The sequence below is a fragment of the Gastrolobium bilobum genome, unplaced genomic scaffold (genome assembly GCF_033153095.1).
Source record: "Gastrolobium bilobum isolate Gb01-03AN ecotype WA unplaced genomic scaffold, APGP_CSIRO_Gbil_v1 utg191719, whole genome shotgun sequence".
In the NCBI taxonomy this organism is placed as follows: Eukaryota; Viridiplantae; Streptophyta; class Magnoliopsida; order Fabales; family Fabaceae; genus Gastrolobium; species Gastrolobium bilobum.
Genome location: NW_026897902.1, coordinates 7,855 through 27,389, shown reverse-complemented (window position 1 = coordinate 27,389; position 19,535 = coordinate 7,855). Strand labels below are relative to the sequence as shown.

The following is a 19,535-nucleotide window of genomic DNA, read 5'->3' as shown; positions in this document are numbered from 1 at the left end:
CACAAAAAAATAGAAATCATGGGAGAGAGTAAGTGGGTAGTTTTTTTTAAATTTAAAATTTAAATAAATTTTTTTTCTGTGTCTGTCTCTTTATTAAAAGGACAGAGTGTTATGTCATTTAAAATGACAAACACTTTTCCCTATAATTAAAAATAAAATGCACCGCTTACCAAAAAAAAAATAATAAAATAAAATGCACCTCTTTTTTAAATCTTGGATTTTATTTTAGGGTAAAAGATTTCTCCGTCAATGGAGATAAGTTATCTTTGATGAGCCCAAAACGATGTCGTTTTGGGACAGAAATCAAGGTATTTTTGTAATTCTAATATATTGTAAAGTTATATTAGTCTTTATTATTATAATTTTTTAATATTAGTCTTTACTATAAAAATAGAGAAAATAGTACTCTACCGGTGAGTGCTTAAGAGCTCATAAGAGCGTTAAAGAGTGTTCAGGCAAGGAAAATTGGTGAAATTTGTGGTGGAGAGCACTCAAGCGCGCTGTGTGCGTGTTGGAGTGTGCTACGAAGGTTGCCATGGGAAAGTTCCCTGGCGTAAGGCGCTTAAGCGCGCTCATCGAAATGAAAATACCTATGAGTTGAGCGCTCAAGCGCGCTAATGCACGCTTTAGTGCGCAGATGGACATGTGCGTGTTAAAATGTTCTGCCTGAGGGCGCTCAAGCGCCCTAGAGCGCGTTGAAGTGCACTCTGCGAAGTGAAATTACGGACGCAACTACCCCTATGAATAAAAATAAATGTACCACTTGTTGGTGCTTGTGGACCTTCCCATTTGGGTCTATGAAGGAAGATTATGGTGTTAAGCAATATTTTAATTATTCTGCATTGGTTTAGAGTTGCAATCACGGTAATGGAATTGTTTTAATAAGTTATGAGTTTTAAAAAGGAAAAAGTATTATCGTATTCTTAAATGAACTACTGTGATTGTAACTGCGCATAATATCATAAGTAATGATAATATTACCGGTACGTAACGGAGTGTTACAGTTTTTTTTTTAAAGTCCAAATCTCATTCAATTTGGAGCTCTGTAGCTCGAGATATCACAATTTTACAAAACTAGATTCGTTGTTGTTCATCTACTCGGGTAGACAAGGGATCTACCTGGGTAAATTGCTGAAGAACACTCTACCCGAGGAAGGGTCGAGGTTTACTCGGATAGATCATCAACATAACCCAGATTTTGACCAGAAACCACATTTTTCACGAACTAAACCAACAAGTTACCATTTTAAACGTTCACAGAGGTTCAAGCTACCATTTTTATGTATGTTCTTACTAGTAGTCACCTAGGTTATTTCGTTTTCTTATTATACATGTCCAAGACTCCATCATTTCATAGAAATCCAATGAGAAAGGATAAGGCATATACCAAAAGCTTCCAAAACAGAGAAACGAAGTGATCTTTGAGTCTAGCCCACTCTCCACCTATGTCCAGCAAGAAGCACGAATTCTAGCTTCCCAAGCTTGGTCATTTCTCCATAAAGATAGTTCCTTGGTGCTCCTTGTAGCATCCCCATTTGTAACCGGTGAGTTATCATATATATGGTTCAAACGCAACATAATTAAATGCTTAAGCGGAAGACTTACGTAAAAATAATTTAATAGACGTCACAAAATGAGGAGTAACTTCTTTTCTTTCTAAACATGCATTGCCTACTTCTACATAATGCTTTACTAATTTATTTCATAAAATAAAAACTTGTACAATCCCATAATTATACAAATCACTTACTAACTATAAAATTATCCTATTAACCATCTTAATCAATTTAATTTCTTAAATCACATACTAATCTATTTACAAAAATATCGGCAACATAACAGTTGTATTCCAGACTAGCCTGAGATCAGTTCCCATCAAAATACATAGCTTGAAATACAGAAAAGTCCCAGCAAACAATACAATATATGGCTCCATGCCATTAAAACATAAAAATATACATGTTCATCTACTTACTGCATATTTCGACTTCTAATACTCCTATTTACATAATTACAACATTTACATTCTATTACAGATATCAAAATAAAACTATATCTAGACATGACCACACATCATGTCATCAAAAAGAGATACTGTCATCCTCGAGTCAGATAATTAAAACAAAGATTTACATATATATGTTCATGTCAGACAAACAGTCATAAAAGCAACATATCCACTCTGAAACCACTTTCTTGCCCTTCCTGGAACCCGTTGTCTCAGAAGATGTACCTGAAATGTAAGTCCCTAGACGAGATGAGATTTCCACTATCTCAGTAAACTCAGGGTTTATAGAGAATTCTTCATCCCACAAGTTCACTTACAATCAAAATAATAAGATAATATAACATAATAAATATTATAAAACAGTTTAACATACTTATAAACTTAAACATATACAGAGACATAAATCCTTCCATGGATATTCATAAATCCTTACCAAGTGCGTAATTCCTCAAGGAAGATCTTACTGTAATATTAGCTTAATATAATTCCGTAAAATCATAAACATAACTTATTCAATATACATAATGATTAACAACATATTATAAAAGAGCACAATTAGTATATCAAAATATAAATATAATAGGCAATGAAACATAAAGTACTTAATATAATTAAACCATAAGAACTTAATAGAAATAAGTACTCATTGTTAAACGGTAACCGTGTAAAACTATAAATGTAACTTAATCAGAAGTCAAATTCTAACTAAACAACTGAACAGTTCGTACATGATGCTCAATCTTAACTTAGACATAACCTATCTGTGTAACCAAACATAACTTACAACGCGTATTTAGCCTAACCTACCGTTCTTAATCGTATTACACAACTTACCGTGCCCTGCTAAAATGTACCTACATACAATTGAACATAAATTTCATAACAGTAAAAGCTCTTACACACAACAGAATAATCTACATCGAATTTAATCGGAATACAAAAATATATTCAATCATAACAGAATATAAATATTAATTCATAACATAACATAACATAATGTAGCATACCATAACATAACATACATAACATGCCTCCGAGTAATATAGTACCCACGGAGTCACAATGTAATCTCTGAGCAACTTAGACTCACGGAGTATTAACATAATCTCCGAGTAACTTAGACTCACGGAATCTTAACATAATACCATATTTTCTTGCATTAAACATTTAATTTAATAAATAATTCTTGAATACAAGATTCAATGTACACAAATCCTTTCTATTACATTTGTAGATTATACCAATAGTAATATTCTTTCAAAATTACAGACTATATCTTAACCATACTTAACTATCACACATATTTTTTGTAAATAGAAAACATATTCGTAAATTAATCTAAGACTTACTTTATATATATAGAAAAATCACTATGTAATGTATTTAACATTTATAATTACAAATATATAGACTTATAACCCTGATCACATTGGATCATGGTGGAACAACATAGAAGGACAAACCTTCTTAAACCAAAAGCTTACCTGTACTCCTGTTCTCTTTTCCAATTTGTTTTGACACCAAGAAATATCCAAGCTCACTTGCTTCACCAAATTCACCTATTAAGAACGATATTGGCTCACTTAATTCTTAACTTACAACATACACACTAATACTAACAACCACCATAACCATGTTCCTAGTACTTGAAAAAATTGTATTATGTCAAACATACTTTAACATCTTTAATTAAAGTAATTCCCATATTAAATTTCATATTAATATGCCAATCCAAGCAATGCAAACAAGTCATAAAATTTTTCTAATTAATTCATATAAATCTTACACAATAGGTAATTAATCTCATTCATTAAATTACCCTAAGTCTCAATACTTACCATAAATCTACTTTTACTTAATTTATTCTTCTAAAATTCTGATATTTAACCATTATATTCTATATGTCACGAGCTTTACAATGATATATCATAAGCCTTATTCTGATAACTACAACTCAAGATACATCCGCTGTAAGTAATAAACTTAAAACCCAACGTCACAAGAACTGGGTCGCGGACTATTTCTTTATTCTGGAATGTTCTGCTGCTCAGTTTATTCTATAATTTTTATGAAAAATACTAGACATCTTAAGCTTTAATTTGACACAAGAATTGTCGCGTTTTGTTGAGTAACGAAGGAGTTATGAATTTTATAAGTTCAACATTATTTGCTGTCAACACAGGATAGATGTGAACAACGTTTAAACATTCTTTTTCAAAATTAAAATGTGAACTCATAAAATTCTCATATTTTAGGACAAGAAACTAGACATCATAGACTTCAGTTTGGTACCTCACACATTCCATTTGGTTAAGAAATGAGTGAGATATGATTTTTCTAGAACTGGCTATCCAATTAATAAAATTTTGACATCACCTTAATTCTACGTCTCAATGTTCTTTTTATACAAACTAATCAATATACTTCAAACTTTGATTCTTTCAAACCCCTTCGGACTTAATATACTATAATTCTCCATCATGAACCATCAAAACAACCTTACGTTTCAAAATTTAGCCATAAGGCCGATGCACCATCATAGGCAAACATATGTATCAATCTTAATTTTTCCAATCATTGAATCTTTAACCAATTAATTCCCACATACAAGCAATTTATTTTAACACCATATAATCCTTACTAACACACTTCCACTTACCTTAACATCAATGAGTGAATTGCCTTTATTCATTATTCATTAAAATCATTGAACTTACTATCATTTTCATCACTTAAACCATCCTAGTTTCATTCCAATTTTATGATTTCACTTAGACAATTTCACAAACACTTAGTGTGCATGTTTATTCCTTATATGGATGAATCATATTGGGTTCCAAACATCCTTCCATTTTCAGATATACACTTTTTATACAAAGAAATTCAATAACCAATCAACCCCAACATATACCATCATAAACCTTCATAGAAAATCATCAAAGCAACATTCTAAAACTAATTTCCAGCCATGAATTCAATCATAAAAGGAGAGGTATAATACCTTGAATCACTTCACTAAAGGCTAGAGAACACAACCCAACAAGTAGGCAAGCAAAAGCTCCCTCCAAATTCACATGGCAGCTTTGGTGCGCTGCACCAAGGAGAGAATTTCTCACAACTCTAAGCTTCTTTCAAGGTTCTAACACTTGGAATATACTCACAAGACCAAGCTCTTCAAGTTTTGCGAAGATTGCAAGACCTAAATCTAAGTGTTTGATGGAGTTCAAGTTTGCCCTTTCATCAACTATGGTTCACGATTTTAATAAGCAAGAAGAAGGAGATGGCATCGTGATTTTGAGAAAGAAGAGTCTGCCGATTTCTTTTAAGGTAGTATTTGCTAGAAGATTTATTTTGGGATTCATGGGAAAGTGTAAGGGGAAATTGGAAAATATGATGTTTGGTTCAGGTTTTTTAAAAAATACTAGGCAAATAGGATAGATAGAGAAATAACTTTTGTGTTGATTTTTGGATGAAATTCACTGTTACAGAATATCACTTGAGATGTGGTATTTTGAGATAACTGGGGAAGTGAAAAAACAGGTGCGAAGTTTTTCTCGAACATAGATTTTGCAAATTTAAATAAATTTCTCTGGTAATATTTTGGTCAACCAAACAACTTTTATTACATTTTCCTACCAAACTCACTTTCTTAGTAATTACATTTCCCTAGTATTCAAAAAAAATTTGCTCAACCAAACGTAAAGAGAGAGAGTAACTAATAGACATGTATTCCTTTTAATTGGTATTTTTATCTACTACTTATTAACTTACTCAATTCATTCATTTAAGAACTCATATAAATTTTCTTAAATTTCATAAAAAAAAAAAATTGTTGGTAAAATGTGATCTTTTTTTTGGAAATAATCCAATTGGTTCATCGCTTCGTGATTAGTTCGATTCAGGGGAGTCCAGGATTAAGACTTTAAACCCCTCTCAAAGGTGATATTGGGGAAGATCGAACACATGTTCTTACCTCCACCTGCTTAGCTCCCAAATGTGGTACTTTCATAATTTAACTTAGTCCTCATCCATAATTTAAGTTACATGAAAAACACATATGCATCTAAGATAAATATATATCTCACTAAGTTAGATTATATTTCATAATTAATTACTTTTACAAGTAATATTTCTTATTTACTTTTCTAATTATTTTCATATAAAACATCTTAACTTGTTTTCTATAAATTGATCTATACATGATCTATTTAATTTACAACCACTATAAATCTATAAATTTTCCATACTATTATTTAAAGTCTTAAAATTATAATTAGACTTCATTTGTCTAATTATTAAAAGGGTTCGCTTTTTTTGTAGTTACTGCAGATAAGTTATCTGCAGTAAGCCAAATGCGATGTCATTTTGGGGCAAAAATTATGGTGTTTTTGTAATTTTGATTTATTTCAAGGTTATTATAGTCTTTATAATTATAATTTTTTAATATTTCAATCCCAAAACAACGTCATTTTGGGAGTAAATGCAGATAACGTATCTGTAGTAACTGTAGAAATATTTTTCTATTATTAAAATAATACTAATCATTTCCTAATTAAACATATACTTAATAAATTCTTATAATTCTTATCATTAATTATTAAATGGCTTGCTTGGCATGAGAGACATTCTTATTTATATCATCATGTTTCTCACATGATTTACTTATTAATATCCATATAAAAGACTTATCTAATCCATATTTACAAAGCTTTCTTCTTAAGAGCTTATTAAATTTAATATTCATACGACATTTTAAAATCTTAAAGCTATGGGTTGTTATACTCCTAAGGGTGTGTAAATGGCTCCAACCCACCCAACAAAGAAAGAAGGCTCTCAAACTCAACCAAGGCAGAAATTAAACACTACAAGACTAGATTTTTCTCCCCCCAGATGCTTGCTTCTAAGTGTTTAGGGTAATCAAGAGGGAGAAAAGTGAGGAAATGTGAGTTCTTTAGTGACTTCCATGGAGAAAATGTGGTCTTTCTATGAGAGGAAGAAGAAGAGTGTTCTAGGTTTATAAAAATGCTCTATGTAGGTTTTATGAAGAATGAGTGGAGTGTGTAGGTCTTTAGTAATATTAGATAGTCTAATTTAGTCCACTTGGTATTAGTTCCTACAACTCTCACCTTTATCTCACTTTCAAATCTTGGAGTACTAACTCAATCTATTTTCTAGTAATATTCATTAATTTATTTTTATATTTTGGGTCATTTCGCCGATACACACTTTTACTGCGAAATACCCGGTGTTTACACTTTTCTCCCGAAAAGTAATTTAATATTAATACTTATAATTTCTCTCTAATTACCCTATTTTAATCATGGAATGCTTTCCAACATTCCTATTTAAATTATTAAATAATTTCTAAAATCACAATTGATTTCTTTTAAGTTCCTGAGTAATTTGCCTACTCGCAATTTTACCCCAAATAACACTATGTTCATAATTTTCCTGAAGCAGGGATTTAATTTCAAACAATTAAATCTATATCTAAAAATTCTCATTTAATTTCTAAAAATCATAATTTAAAGGTTTGGGTTCTTACACTGTGTGCATTCTATGTATTAACATTAATTATGACATTAAGTGCAGCTAGAATATTAATTAATTAGGGAAGAAATACAAATAAACTTTTTTCTTTTGAAAATAATTTCATTTTATACTCATTTGCGTCTACATTAACCTATAACCCTATAACATGTGGCCCACAAAAGCCAAAATGGGTAAAACATAATTTGGAGTTACAGGGCTAGCACGCTTAAGCGTGCTCCTGCACGTAAAAATTGTCCTGACTAGCATGCTTTAGCGCACTCAGCAGGTATTTTCCATCCCATTAATGCTCTTTAGCATGCTCAAGTGGGTTCTTAGTGTCTTAGAGTGTGTTTTAGTACCCACTCGAGTGAGCAGTTTCAGGTTTCCATACGGCGTTCCTTGCCAGACTTGCTCGCTCTAGCGAGCAACTATTCAAAAGGTGTGCTCTCTGACATTTCTCGCTGGACCTGCTCGCTCCAGCGAGCAGTCCTTTGTTGACTACTTTCTCGGGTCTTCCTCGCTGATGCAGCTTGCTGGAGCTCAGCAAGGGCATCTGCAACATACAACTCACCATGTAATCTTATTTGTTAATATGTTTAATGTTTATTTTTTTTTACTTATTTAGCTACCACGAGTAATTATGCAATTCCTTGAGGATTCAATTATACATCATAGTTTTTGGTATATTACCTAAGAGATATCAGATGCCATAGTTGATAATTCGTGAGAGATGCCTCACTGTGTTTGAGCTTAATACACATACAGGTCCATAAGAGACATGCACATATGGTTGTTGTATTCAGGGTCTATGAGACTATACAGTAGCTTTAGACGACTAGTAATACTTGTATATAATACATGTTCCCCTCTTTTACTAATTTTGTAGTGTATTCGAGTTCTGATTTCAAGGCTATATGATAAGACATAATACTAGCTGAGACTTGCTTTTGAATCATAATAGAGCATGATAGATGATTTTATGATTTATTGAGATTTATATATCTCACCCATTTTATGGGACTTATTTCAGGTCAAAGGAATGAAGACAACAAACTCCCATAGCTTATAAATACTTCTTTGAATTGTCTTGCTTAGTTGTTGTGCACCCAATCTTTTGGCAATATAATTAGATTAGTTGAGTTTATTTTGAACCTTTGTGGGGCAGTAAATGAAATTGTATAGTTAGGGAACTATGTGATGAAAATGTCAATTTAATGAACAACCTTGTGATCTTTTATTAGCAATATGATTGCGCAATGTATATTTTACAGAATTATATGTTTCTTCTTGGTATTAATTTGCAAGTGTTGTGTACTTCCAAATTGGGTGTGACATTTTCTAAAAGTTGTTCCAAATTAATGTGGTCAACCCCACATGTTGATTGTATGGGACAAGTCCCTTATATTAATAATACGGGATTAGATGCTTGTGTGTCAAATCCTGCATGAAAATTGTAAGCGACATTTTCAGTCTATGGAAACAATATGGTGTCTCATATCATTTCCATGGAGGACTTAAAAAGTCAAATTGGAGGAGTATACTTTACTAACACACCTAAGAGAGTGCTTGCACACAAAACAAGCTAGTCTATGGCCTAAGGTCATCAAATTACTTGAATTGGCCAAAAGATGAAGTTACTATTGCGAGACCACCAAATGAATCTTTTTTTTATTTTGAGGAGTAGGTCATGGGACACGTGGCAACATACTATTGTTGGATCCAATTGTTGGACATGTCGCAAAACCACCAACATACTATTCATGGGGCCAATTTTTTAATCATTAGCCGCAGACTCCCCCCTCCCCCCCGGCTAATTGATACAATCAACATTATCATCCAAAATTTTTTAGTACCACATCGAAACCATATGAGACTAGTCCTGTATTGTTTCCATGTAGGACTTAACACATCAACACTTAATCTCACATGGTTGACGTTCGAACTTGTCTCGTTAGGTCATCATGCATAATTAACTGCACCAATTTGGAAAATATTTTAAAAAATACATTAATGTAACATATTTTTGGGGTCAATGAACTCTATATTAGTCAAAAGCCTAAAGACCCTAGACCAAACAATGAAAATTATCCTACATAAGTTTCTTGGAGGCTCAATGATTCTCTTATACCATAATTAGGTTGAATTAAAGTTCCAATTTGCAATAAATTCATACAAACATTCATTCCACAAAATTATAATTAAGTTAATTATTTTTGGGATCACTCTATTATTGGATAAAGTTTTTCGCAGTGAATTTATTTATAAAATACATAGCTAAATGTGTATTTACCATTAATACATCATGAACTTAACTTACTAATTTAAGGGTAAATATATCATTACTTATACACTTTAACAAACACCACACTTAATTTTTTTTTTTTTTTTTTAAGTTATCACTGTCTTTCTGTTAGTCAATCTATAACTTGAGATCCAAGCTAACTCCTATAATCACTCTCTTACTGTTAGTCAATCTAAGCTAACTCTAACCATCTATGTCGTTTAAATTCTTATATGGTAAGTAAACCATTTGGCCATCTTCCATTTTGCTCTAAAGATGCCTCCACACCCTACATCCTGTGGTTTCTCGTAATTTCTTTTCTTTTCTTTTTTGGTATCCTACTCGTAATTTTTTTTTTTGGTAAGCACTCGTAATTTCTTTTTAATCATTGAGTAACTATCGTTAGTTTTCAATTTTTTTTAAAGTAATAACTTTATGTAATTCTTTAACATAATTTGCTTACACATGAAAATTTTAAGATTTATCTATTTTTTGCTGGTAAGGAAATTTCTCTAATTTAAATAAAAGATTATTACTTAATTTCCAATTTTATTTTTACACGTTTATCTTTTATTTCTTTCACTTAAATATTGCTACACTTTCACATTTAGATTAATACAAAGAGTCCCCTCCAAAAAAAAAAAATATAATAATACAAAGAGAAGAAATAGATAGATCAGGATCAGCAGTAGGTGTGGCAATACAGGTTTCGACTCGCGGGTTAACCTGTGACACGACCCGTCAAAATGCGTGTTGTGTCAACCCGCGGGTCATTACAGGTCGTGTACGAGTGTGTGTAAATGTGATCCGTTTTTTTTCGTGTCGGGTCACGTGTCAACCGCACAGTGTCATTTTTTTAATTTTTAATTAAATATTTTATTATATTATTATTTTTATTCATTTATATATTGATATATATAGTCATTGTTTAGTATAGAAAAGAATAGAAGGAACTAAAAATCTCAAAAAAACAGAAGCTAGTCTTTTTTATTTTTTTTTAATTTATTTTTTTTCAAAAAATCTCACTTTTTTTTTTTAAATTTTAAATTTTGCAGGTCGTGTCATGTCGACCCGTGACCTGCAGCGGGTCGTGTCAGGATTCGTGTTTTGTGATCCGTTTACAAAACGGGTCGTGTCAGGGTCATGTCAAATAGTTTACAAGTTGAAAACGTGTCGTGTCGTGTCGAGTTGACCCGTATTGTCACCCCTAATCAGCAGTTGCATTATTTTGGTGATTTAAGTAGAATATAACACAACCTAATAAAATTTATTCTATCTCATTCCATTTAAAAATTCTATCTTTTTTCCTAATTTAGAATATGAAATAAATCTAACTTATTAATCTTATTATCATTTTTTCCGCTTCCTAAATAATAAAGTAAATTTTTTCTCTATTTTATTAAAAAAAATCTAAAAAATAGATTATAATTTTATTTTATTTTATCTCATTTCACTTCATTCAACCTTTATAAATCTACGCGCGCCCATTGAAAACCCTAAACCAGTAGAAGTTGCTGTTACTCGTTAAATGGCGGTTCAGAGCTTCACTTCCAGCGAAGCACAAACTTCAAAGAACGTTTCTCATGGCCATTTCTTTGGTAAGACGTTGATTCTATGGTGAACCACAATGCATGTTACTCGCTGCATGGTTTCATTTTTATTAACAATAACAAGTTGCTTTTGAAGGAGCGAAACATTCATATGGACGATTTCTTGATTCTCAGTATTTCAAGTTTTGGAACATAGGATACACAAATTAACCTCCATTACCTTTAGTGTAATAAAGCAACCATTTAGTTCCAATATTTGCGTAGTTGTTAAGTTCAACTTCGGGAGATTAACAGTGTTTGATCCATTTCGGTGATAAATGCCGTGTTTGAACCTTTTTTAGCTGATAACTTTCTAATTATTTGAAGCTGAAGAGGTGTTCTTTGTTGATCAACTTATGTTTGTAGTAAATTTGCTAATTGAGATTCAGTGATGTGATATTATGAACACAAACACAAAGTGTATGAATGTGCTTGATTTTTCCCAATCACATGTGTAATTAAGAAGTCTAGAAGATGAATTTAAATATGCTTGTTTGAGTTACGAGTCATGGGATTAGCATAACGTTTGGGGTTTGTTGTTGGATTTTTTTCGTCTGTATGGTGATTAAGATATTCACTGTGAAGTTGCTTGAATTAGGTCCAATATTATGGCACTAAGCCCTACAGCCTTGACTTAAATGGTTCATGGAATGGATTGGCTTGGCCTAGAGTTATAACTTATGCCAAACAAGTAAATGCATATATTAAAATTTAGACAAATACTATATGTGGAGGCTGAGCTCGATTGTGTTATATACTTGGGTTTTGGTTGGGAGAGGTGCAACCCTACAAGAAAGTTGGGCCTTTTTTTGGGGACGCATATCTTATTTATTTGCATTATACACTTTCTATCTGTCAATGTCCTTTTCATTTCTTCATTCATCCCTCCCAAGCAAAGCCTTATTGTCCCTAGAAAACAAATTGAGTATAACATTGTTTTTTCTTTTTGAAATTTATGATTAGAACAAATTTTCTTATGTTGTGAATTTGTTGAAGTATGGAGAGAGTTTGTGTGGGGAGCTGTTGCGGGGGCTTTTGGGGAAGGAATGATGCATCCAGTAGATACCATTAAAACACGAATTCAAAGTCAAGCTATTCTAGATGGAATTCAGGTATATGGCAGCCTATAGATAAATTAGACAGTATTTTTGTTCATAATTGTTGATTCACACCCACATTTAAAAGTTACATGCAAGTTGCTATTCATATATAGTTCCATCTAAAATTCTTCTACTTCTTTGGGAATGTTAGAATCAGAAGAGCATATTGCAGATGGTGCGATCTGTTTGGCAGGCTGATGGATTAAGAGGTATACCATTTTTTTACCATTTTGATTATTTAATATTTTTGCCCCTGCTATGGGAATCTTTTCTGGCTTTTAGTTATGAAATTTCCTCAGGTTACATACCAATTTGTCCATATTTGGATTAATTTATTTTTCTTTCAAAAAGCTTATAACCAAAATGTTTGAGTGTAAAATAATCAAATCCAAGCATGAATTTAGATAGATGACTGATGACATTAATCTTACACTTATTTTTTCTCAAATTCAAACTTATTCATGAATCTTGTGATATACACTTTGGACCTCAAAGTGATTGATTTAAAACTTTTTAGGCTTTTACAGGGGTGTAATACCTGGTATTACTGGGTCTCTTGCAACTGGTGCAACATATTTTGGTGTCATAGAGTCCACTAAAAAGTGGATTGAGGATTCACATCCTAGCCTTAGGGGCCACTGGGCACATTTCATTGCTGGAGCTGTTGGTAAGCTGATCTAGAGCGTCTAATAGTAATAATTTTATATTTTCTGAGTTCCAGAAGTTGTACATTTTGACTCACTCCACGGACATGTGTAGGAAAGAAGTTGTAATAATCTGTCTGATTATGCCAATATTTCCCCCCTAATATGTAATGTTTATTGTTTTCCCATCTGATGCACTACCCATTCTATTGTTGTATTTAGTTTAATTATTTCCTCCGTAAGTTGCAATACTTTGTCTGAGAACACCTTTTTTGGACATCAATGATTGTCATTGCCCATTCCACTTATTTGCATAATGTCATCCTGCTGTGACTTATTTTTGTTCTTGCTTAATTTGAAGCTTTTCTAAGTATGACATCTGTAACCATTTAGGTGTGCAACAAACGGCTCAAATTATACCTTCTTTTTCTCTATATTTTCAGGAGATACTCTTGGTTCTTTTGTGTATGTTCCATGCGAAGTGATGAAGCAACGCATGCAGGTCCAAGGCACAATTACATCTTGGAGTTCTCTTGCCACAAGGGATGGCATTGCAATAAAGCCTGGCTCACAAATATATGGTTATTATACTGGAATGTTCCATGCGGGCTGCTCAATATGGAAAACGCAGGGCTTAAAGGGTTTATATGCAGGGTATACACCAGAAACACTTATTTCTTTTGATGATGTAATCTTATTTTATTTAATTCACTTACATTAGATGCCCTCTCATTGTTGTTGAAAGAACTGCACTAGACAATATATTCCATCCTAGGCACCAATAAGGCATCTTTTTAATGATTTATTTATCTTGTTTCGTATATGGCAATAAGCGTCATAGGAAGGTTTGAGTTTGTGAATAGAAAGTGAGCTGTAAAATGAGTCTTATGAAAACATCTGATAATGCTAATTTAAACTTGTGTATAATACAATTTCCTCAAGACCCATGACCAAGGTTAGTCAAAATTGAGATCCAACTTGGGATTGGGAGGGGAAGGGAAACTCGTGTGATGTAACACGGATCATAAGATCTTAGAATATAAAATTATATTTAAACACACACACACACACCATCATATAATAATAATATAGATAAAAAAATAACCTTTAAATTACTACTAATGTTTAATTAAACTCTATTCGAAAAAGTATAAGATGTTCACATACAACTCATAAGTCACGAGAAGGTCCCTGGATGCTTCTTTAAGAACAAAAGTTTGTTACCAAGAGCTCGACAAAAAAAAAGGTAGAAGTAGACCGAAACTTACTTGGGAAAAGGTAGTAAAACAAAACTTAATGGAGTGGGATATAGATTGGCGGATGGTGTGCCTTATGATGGAATGGAGAAAAGCTATTAGCATGGTGGAAGGTTAGATCCGTTGTTATTCTTATGTTCTAGATGGTCCATTTTTAGTCTTTTTCCTCTTCATCTCCCCCCTTCTTTTTCTTTTCCTTTTTCTCTTTTCCCCTTCCCCATCTTCTTCTTCTTCTTTTTTATTTTTTTATTTTTTTACACCCCCTTTTATTTTTACTTTTATATTTGTATTTATATTATTATTATTATTTTATTTATTTTTATTCCTTCGTACCTTTCATTTTGGTTCATCTACCACCGACTCCAATTAGTTTGGGATAAATGTGTTGTTGATGTTGATGATGATTCTTATTCCTTATTTTTCTTGCTTCAACAGATATTTATCCACACTTGCAAGGGATGTTCCATTTGCTGGCCTAATGGTACTATATAACTGCAGAGTTTTACTAAATTCACTCATCTATAATCTGTTATATTAATTGTTTTTTATTTTTATTAAGAAATTTTAAATACTTTTTTTGGTATTTTGTTATTTCGGTTGAAAGTTCATTTTCTGATATGACTAAGGCATCTTATGATTTGTCACTGCTAGGTAGGTCTCTTAGCTAAACTTTAAAATGGGATAGGACAATCAGAAATTTTAAGTAAAGAATATATTTATTATTGGACATAGAAATTGGAAAGCATGGACGCATTTATGGTCTTCATAGAGCTAATCTGGGAAACTGGTCTTCTGAGCTTTTTTATATTGGCACCTTCTTTTGTGCTGATACTCTTTCCTTTCTGTATTTCCCCTGCCCCACCCAGCTCCTGTTTAAGCCCTAAATAAGTGATTATGTTAATTTTGTATCTCAAGAGCATTGTACTTAAAAAAACCAAGGAGATTATTTGCAGCAATTGTTCTGAGACTAAACAAATATAATTTTTCATCCTGTTTATTTGGAATCTAAAATAAGAAATAGATAAATTCTGATATGACCTTTGTTTGGATGATATTAGTGTAAGATTTAAGCTCGAATACAAATCATATTGTCTATGATAATTCATTCTTTTTTAAATTCTATGACTTGTAATAAAATCTGTGAATCATTTCATTTCAAATGAATTCTGTTCAATTTTAAAATGAAAATTTTATTCAAACACTAGATACATGTTATATGTATTGGAATCTTGTGTCAGCATGGAAATGATATAATATGTGGAAAATATGTTTCTAGAAATGAGTTATTTGAGCACTTCAAACAAAAGGCTACAAAGAAAAAACAATGTCGATAGCATTTACGCTTCCTTTTTATTCCATGCTACTAAAAATGGTGGATAATTTGAATGAGGAATTTTATTGCCAGCACAGGCTAGATATGTTTCTGTAGATAGTATCAGCTTCGTAATATTGTCAATCTTATTTGTTTTTTAATATTTTTACCTCTTAAGGGAAAAGGGGTAAAAGAAATTGTTGCATTTTTACTGTTAATTACTCAATTTCAATGAACACTTCAATATAGATGGCTATGTTAGCTATCACCTTGGTCCTGATTCCAGAAAAATACAGCCAGAAACACGCTTTAATATATGCAATTGTTGTTTTCTTTCTATAGGTCATGTTCTATGAAGGTTTGAAAGATGTTACAGAATATGGGAAGCAAAGATGGATGTCTAACCCAAATTGGCATGTTAATAATTCATTTGAGGGACTTGTTTTAGGAGGATTGGCGGGTGGTATGTCATGTGCTTTGCCTCCATCCCTTGCTGCAGTGTTCCTAGTAAAAACTCAGCAAATTGTCCTGTATTATTAATTTGTGTCCACAATAATTAAACAGGTCTCAGCGCATACCTCACCACTCCTTTGGATGTCGTCAAAACAAGACTGCAGGTGCAGGGTTCAACTATGAGGTATCAATGCCTTTAAGTAACTATTCTAACAAGTTATGGTATGCATGATGTGTACCTGCCGCCAGGATGCTAGTCTTCTTTCTTTATTGATTGTTGTGTGGAACTCATCTGCTTGGGCACATTAGAGAGTTTGATTTTCTAGTATAGAATGGGCATCAACAGAATAATAACTTGGGATTTACCTTGTCTCCCATTTTTTCTTATCATAATCACGAACATGGTGCCTGGGGATTGGTCATGTCTCTGATTGACTATGCTAAATTGATGGTTATTTGCTTTCTAACATTGTCTTAGGTACAATGGCTGGTTGGATGCAATTTGCAATACATGGGCTAGGGAAGGCATGAAGGGAATGTTTAGGGGTAGCATCCCTAGGATTACATGGTATATTCCAGCCTCGGCGCTTACATTCATGGCTGTGGAATTTCTCAGAGATCATTTTAATGAAAGAGTGCCCGGTGATAATTTGCGAGATGTTTCCAGATTATCAGTAGACAATAAGAAATCCTCTCTGCAGGAGGTTGTTTAGAAGTTCTGGTGAATCACATTACTTCCTATCCTGATTTTTGCAAAGATGGGAGGCTGTATCATATCAAAATTCTTAGACATGCTCAATCTACATTAGATCCCCATTGTTGTGAACATACTACAACAAGGGTATTATTTTCAAAATGCAAACGTAAACTTCAAATTTGTCTTGGCCGATTTCTGATTATTCAGTTTGGTTCATCTGTCAAACTAGTGAGTACTGAGTGAGAATAATTGTAAATTTGCCTTGGGGAATAACATTAGATAATAAGTAGTGGTATTTGTACAAATTTGAGTTTACACACACTTCACATTTTCTCATTTGAGCCATTGAAGAATATTATGGTTTCAGTTTGAATTTTTGAATGGTCTAAACCGTGCATATATTTTGCATAATTTATGTAACTCGTTTTCCCTCAAGGTGGTCCCATTCACACGGGATATATATGTGATATAATAAGTTTAAGCAGTTAAGTTGTTCAGTGATTCAATTAAGTTATTCCTAATTAAGAAAATGTATATTTTTATTTAGTTGACTGTATTTAGTGTCAAAAGAAAGTTTCACGGAGATTATATTGCTAGCAGCACACACACACACACACACAGAGAGAGAGAGAGAGAGAGAGAGAGAGAGAGAGAGAGAGAGAGAGAGAGAGAGAGAGAGGAGATTATATTGCTATCAGTATATATATATATATATATATATATATATATATATATATATATATATATATATAGATATGGGGGTCAAGATAATTTTATATCAGTGTAAGTTACACTCTTGATCTTGTCCATTAATCTCACTTATATCTAAGGGTTCAAATTTTTTAGTAATATGAGCCATTTGGTACAAGTGGATCAATAATCAAGATTGAATGTAAAATTTCTAACTATTACACCGGTGTAAGAATAATATATATATATATATATATATATATATATATATATATATATATATATATATATATATATGTCAAAGCAATAACCAATTGGCTAAATAGAAAGAAAAACGAACATAAGGATTGCGAGAAAAATACTATTTCTCTTTTCTTAATTTTATTTAACTAAAAACAACATAATAATAATAGGGTTCTTCAAGCCTTAATAGGCAAAATAAAATAACAAAAAAGTAAATAACTATAATCATGCGCAATCAAAAGAGATAACGCACAATCAACGCACACTCAAACATAATCTAAAAATAACAAAAAGGGAAATAATTAACAATTATTGAAAAGCCCTAAACTGTGGAATAAATTATAGAAAATCCCAATCCAAGTCAGTCGGCTTGGGTGCATCATCATCTCCTGCTAGGAAAAGATTCGTCCTCGAATCTGCTTCGTCTTCATTGATATCAACTTCTTCATGTGGTAACCCAGGTGACAACTCTTATGGTACAATATCACCAAATTCCCTAATTAAGATTAGGACTTGTGAATGCAATTCTTTCTTGATACGCTTGTCTGCATTCGTATTAAACTGCTTGGGAACTAGAAATATTGCGAGTTCTTCTAAGGGAGTAAGTGGACAAAACCCATAAACTATTCCAAAAGGACTATTACCCACAGTTTGGTTCAATGATCGCATCTGTAATCCGTCATTGGAAAATTTTGTCTGATATACCAGCAAGTCCCATTGCCCTTGACGATCTCCAAATAAACTTTTACCAAAAACCAAATCTTTATCTCCATGGAGCATGAGGTTGTTTATCTTTGGGTAGAACTTCATCTTTGTCAGAGATATTAGAATTTCTAATAACTGACTTTCTATCGAAATCACTACAAGATTTCTTCCACCTCTGGATTCTCATTGTTTTGCTCCCAATCATACTTATCATAGATAGAGAACTCGTCATAAACTGGAGCATCCATAATAGGGTTCTCATCATCTTGCTCTTCATCAGATTCATCATAGATCGGGACCTTCTTGTCTTCTGTAAAGTCTCTGATGTCAAAGACCCTTTCGACGGTGTGTAACCCGTCGATAAACTCATCTTGATGAGTGGTGCCCTCGAATTCCGAGATCTCAATCTTCACCCCAATATTAGCAAAAAAAGATTGATTTCTAGGTTGACTTCGTCCTCCTTTCCTCCTCATGAGATGATCTTTCAGATTCCCATCCTTCATCTGACTCGACCAACTGTGTTTGGGCAAACAGTTGTTCGAGTTCCTGAATCCGTCTACTTTGTTCTGCCATTGTAGCAACCATTGCTATAATTATGGTGTTTCGCACGTCGATGTGTGGTTGTTTGTTGTCGCCGTTAAAGGTGTTACCACGCCCTCTACCGTCGCCGTCGCCACTACCGTTAAAGCTATTTATATGAAAACCAGAGCTCTGATATCAAATAATGTCGAAGCAATAAACAATTGACTAAACAGAAAGAAAAACGAACAGAAAGATGGATTTCAAGAAAATACTATTTCTCTTTTCTTAATTTTATTTAATCAAAAACAACCTAATAATAAATTCAAGGCTTTCCTGTTCTTCCCGATATAATAAACTAGGGAAACCGTGTTTCTCAATTTCATCATGTTTTTTAGTTCTTATGTCATCAGTATAAGTGAAGCATATCTTATGTTTTAGCTAATGCACAAAGCTAATAAGAGAAGGATTAAGTGGTTTTGATACAATTTTGGTTAAATTTGAAT

At 32.5% G+C, this 19,535-nt stretch overlaps 1 protein-coding gene and 1 long non-coding RNA gene across 2 annotated transcripts; one reads left to right on the top strand and one right to left on the bottom strand.

The window, feature by feature from the left end:
- Nucleotides 1–1,876: 1,876 nt before the first annotated feature.
- LOC133311305 (uncharacterized) lies at nt 1,877–5,285 on the bottom strand. Its single transcript, XR_009751548.1, has 3 exons — nt 5,010–5,285; nt 3,493–3,567; nt 1,877–2,233 (listed from the first exon to the last, which is right to left on the bottom strand). It is a non-coding gene; the product is annotated as an uncharacterized LOC133311305 (long non-coding RNA).
- Nucleotides 5,286–11,327: 6,042 nt separating this feature from the next.
- On the top strand, nt 11,328–17,254 carry LOC133311304 (uncharacterized). The gene is made up of 9 exons (XM_061512330.1): nt 11,328–11,419; nt 12,407–12,522; nt 12,662–12,719; nt 13,028–13,177; nt 13,598–13,808; nt 14,846–14,891; nt 16,065–16,185; nt 16,287–16,359; nt 16,654–17,254. The coding sequence occupies exons 1-9, from the start codon at nt 11,350–11,352 to the stop codon at nt 16,886–16,888; spliced, it is 1,080 nt and encodes a 359-aa protein (XP_061368314.1). The 5' UTR covers nt 11,328–11,349; the 3' UTR covers nt 16,889–17,254.
- The last annotated feature ends 2,281 nt before the right edge of the window (nt 17,255–19,535 follow it).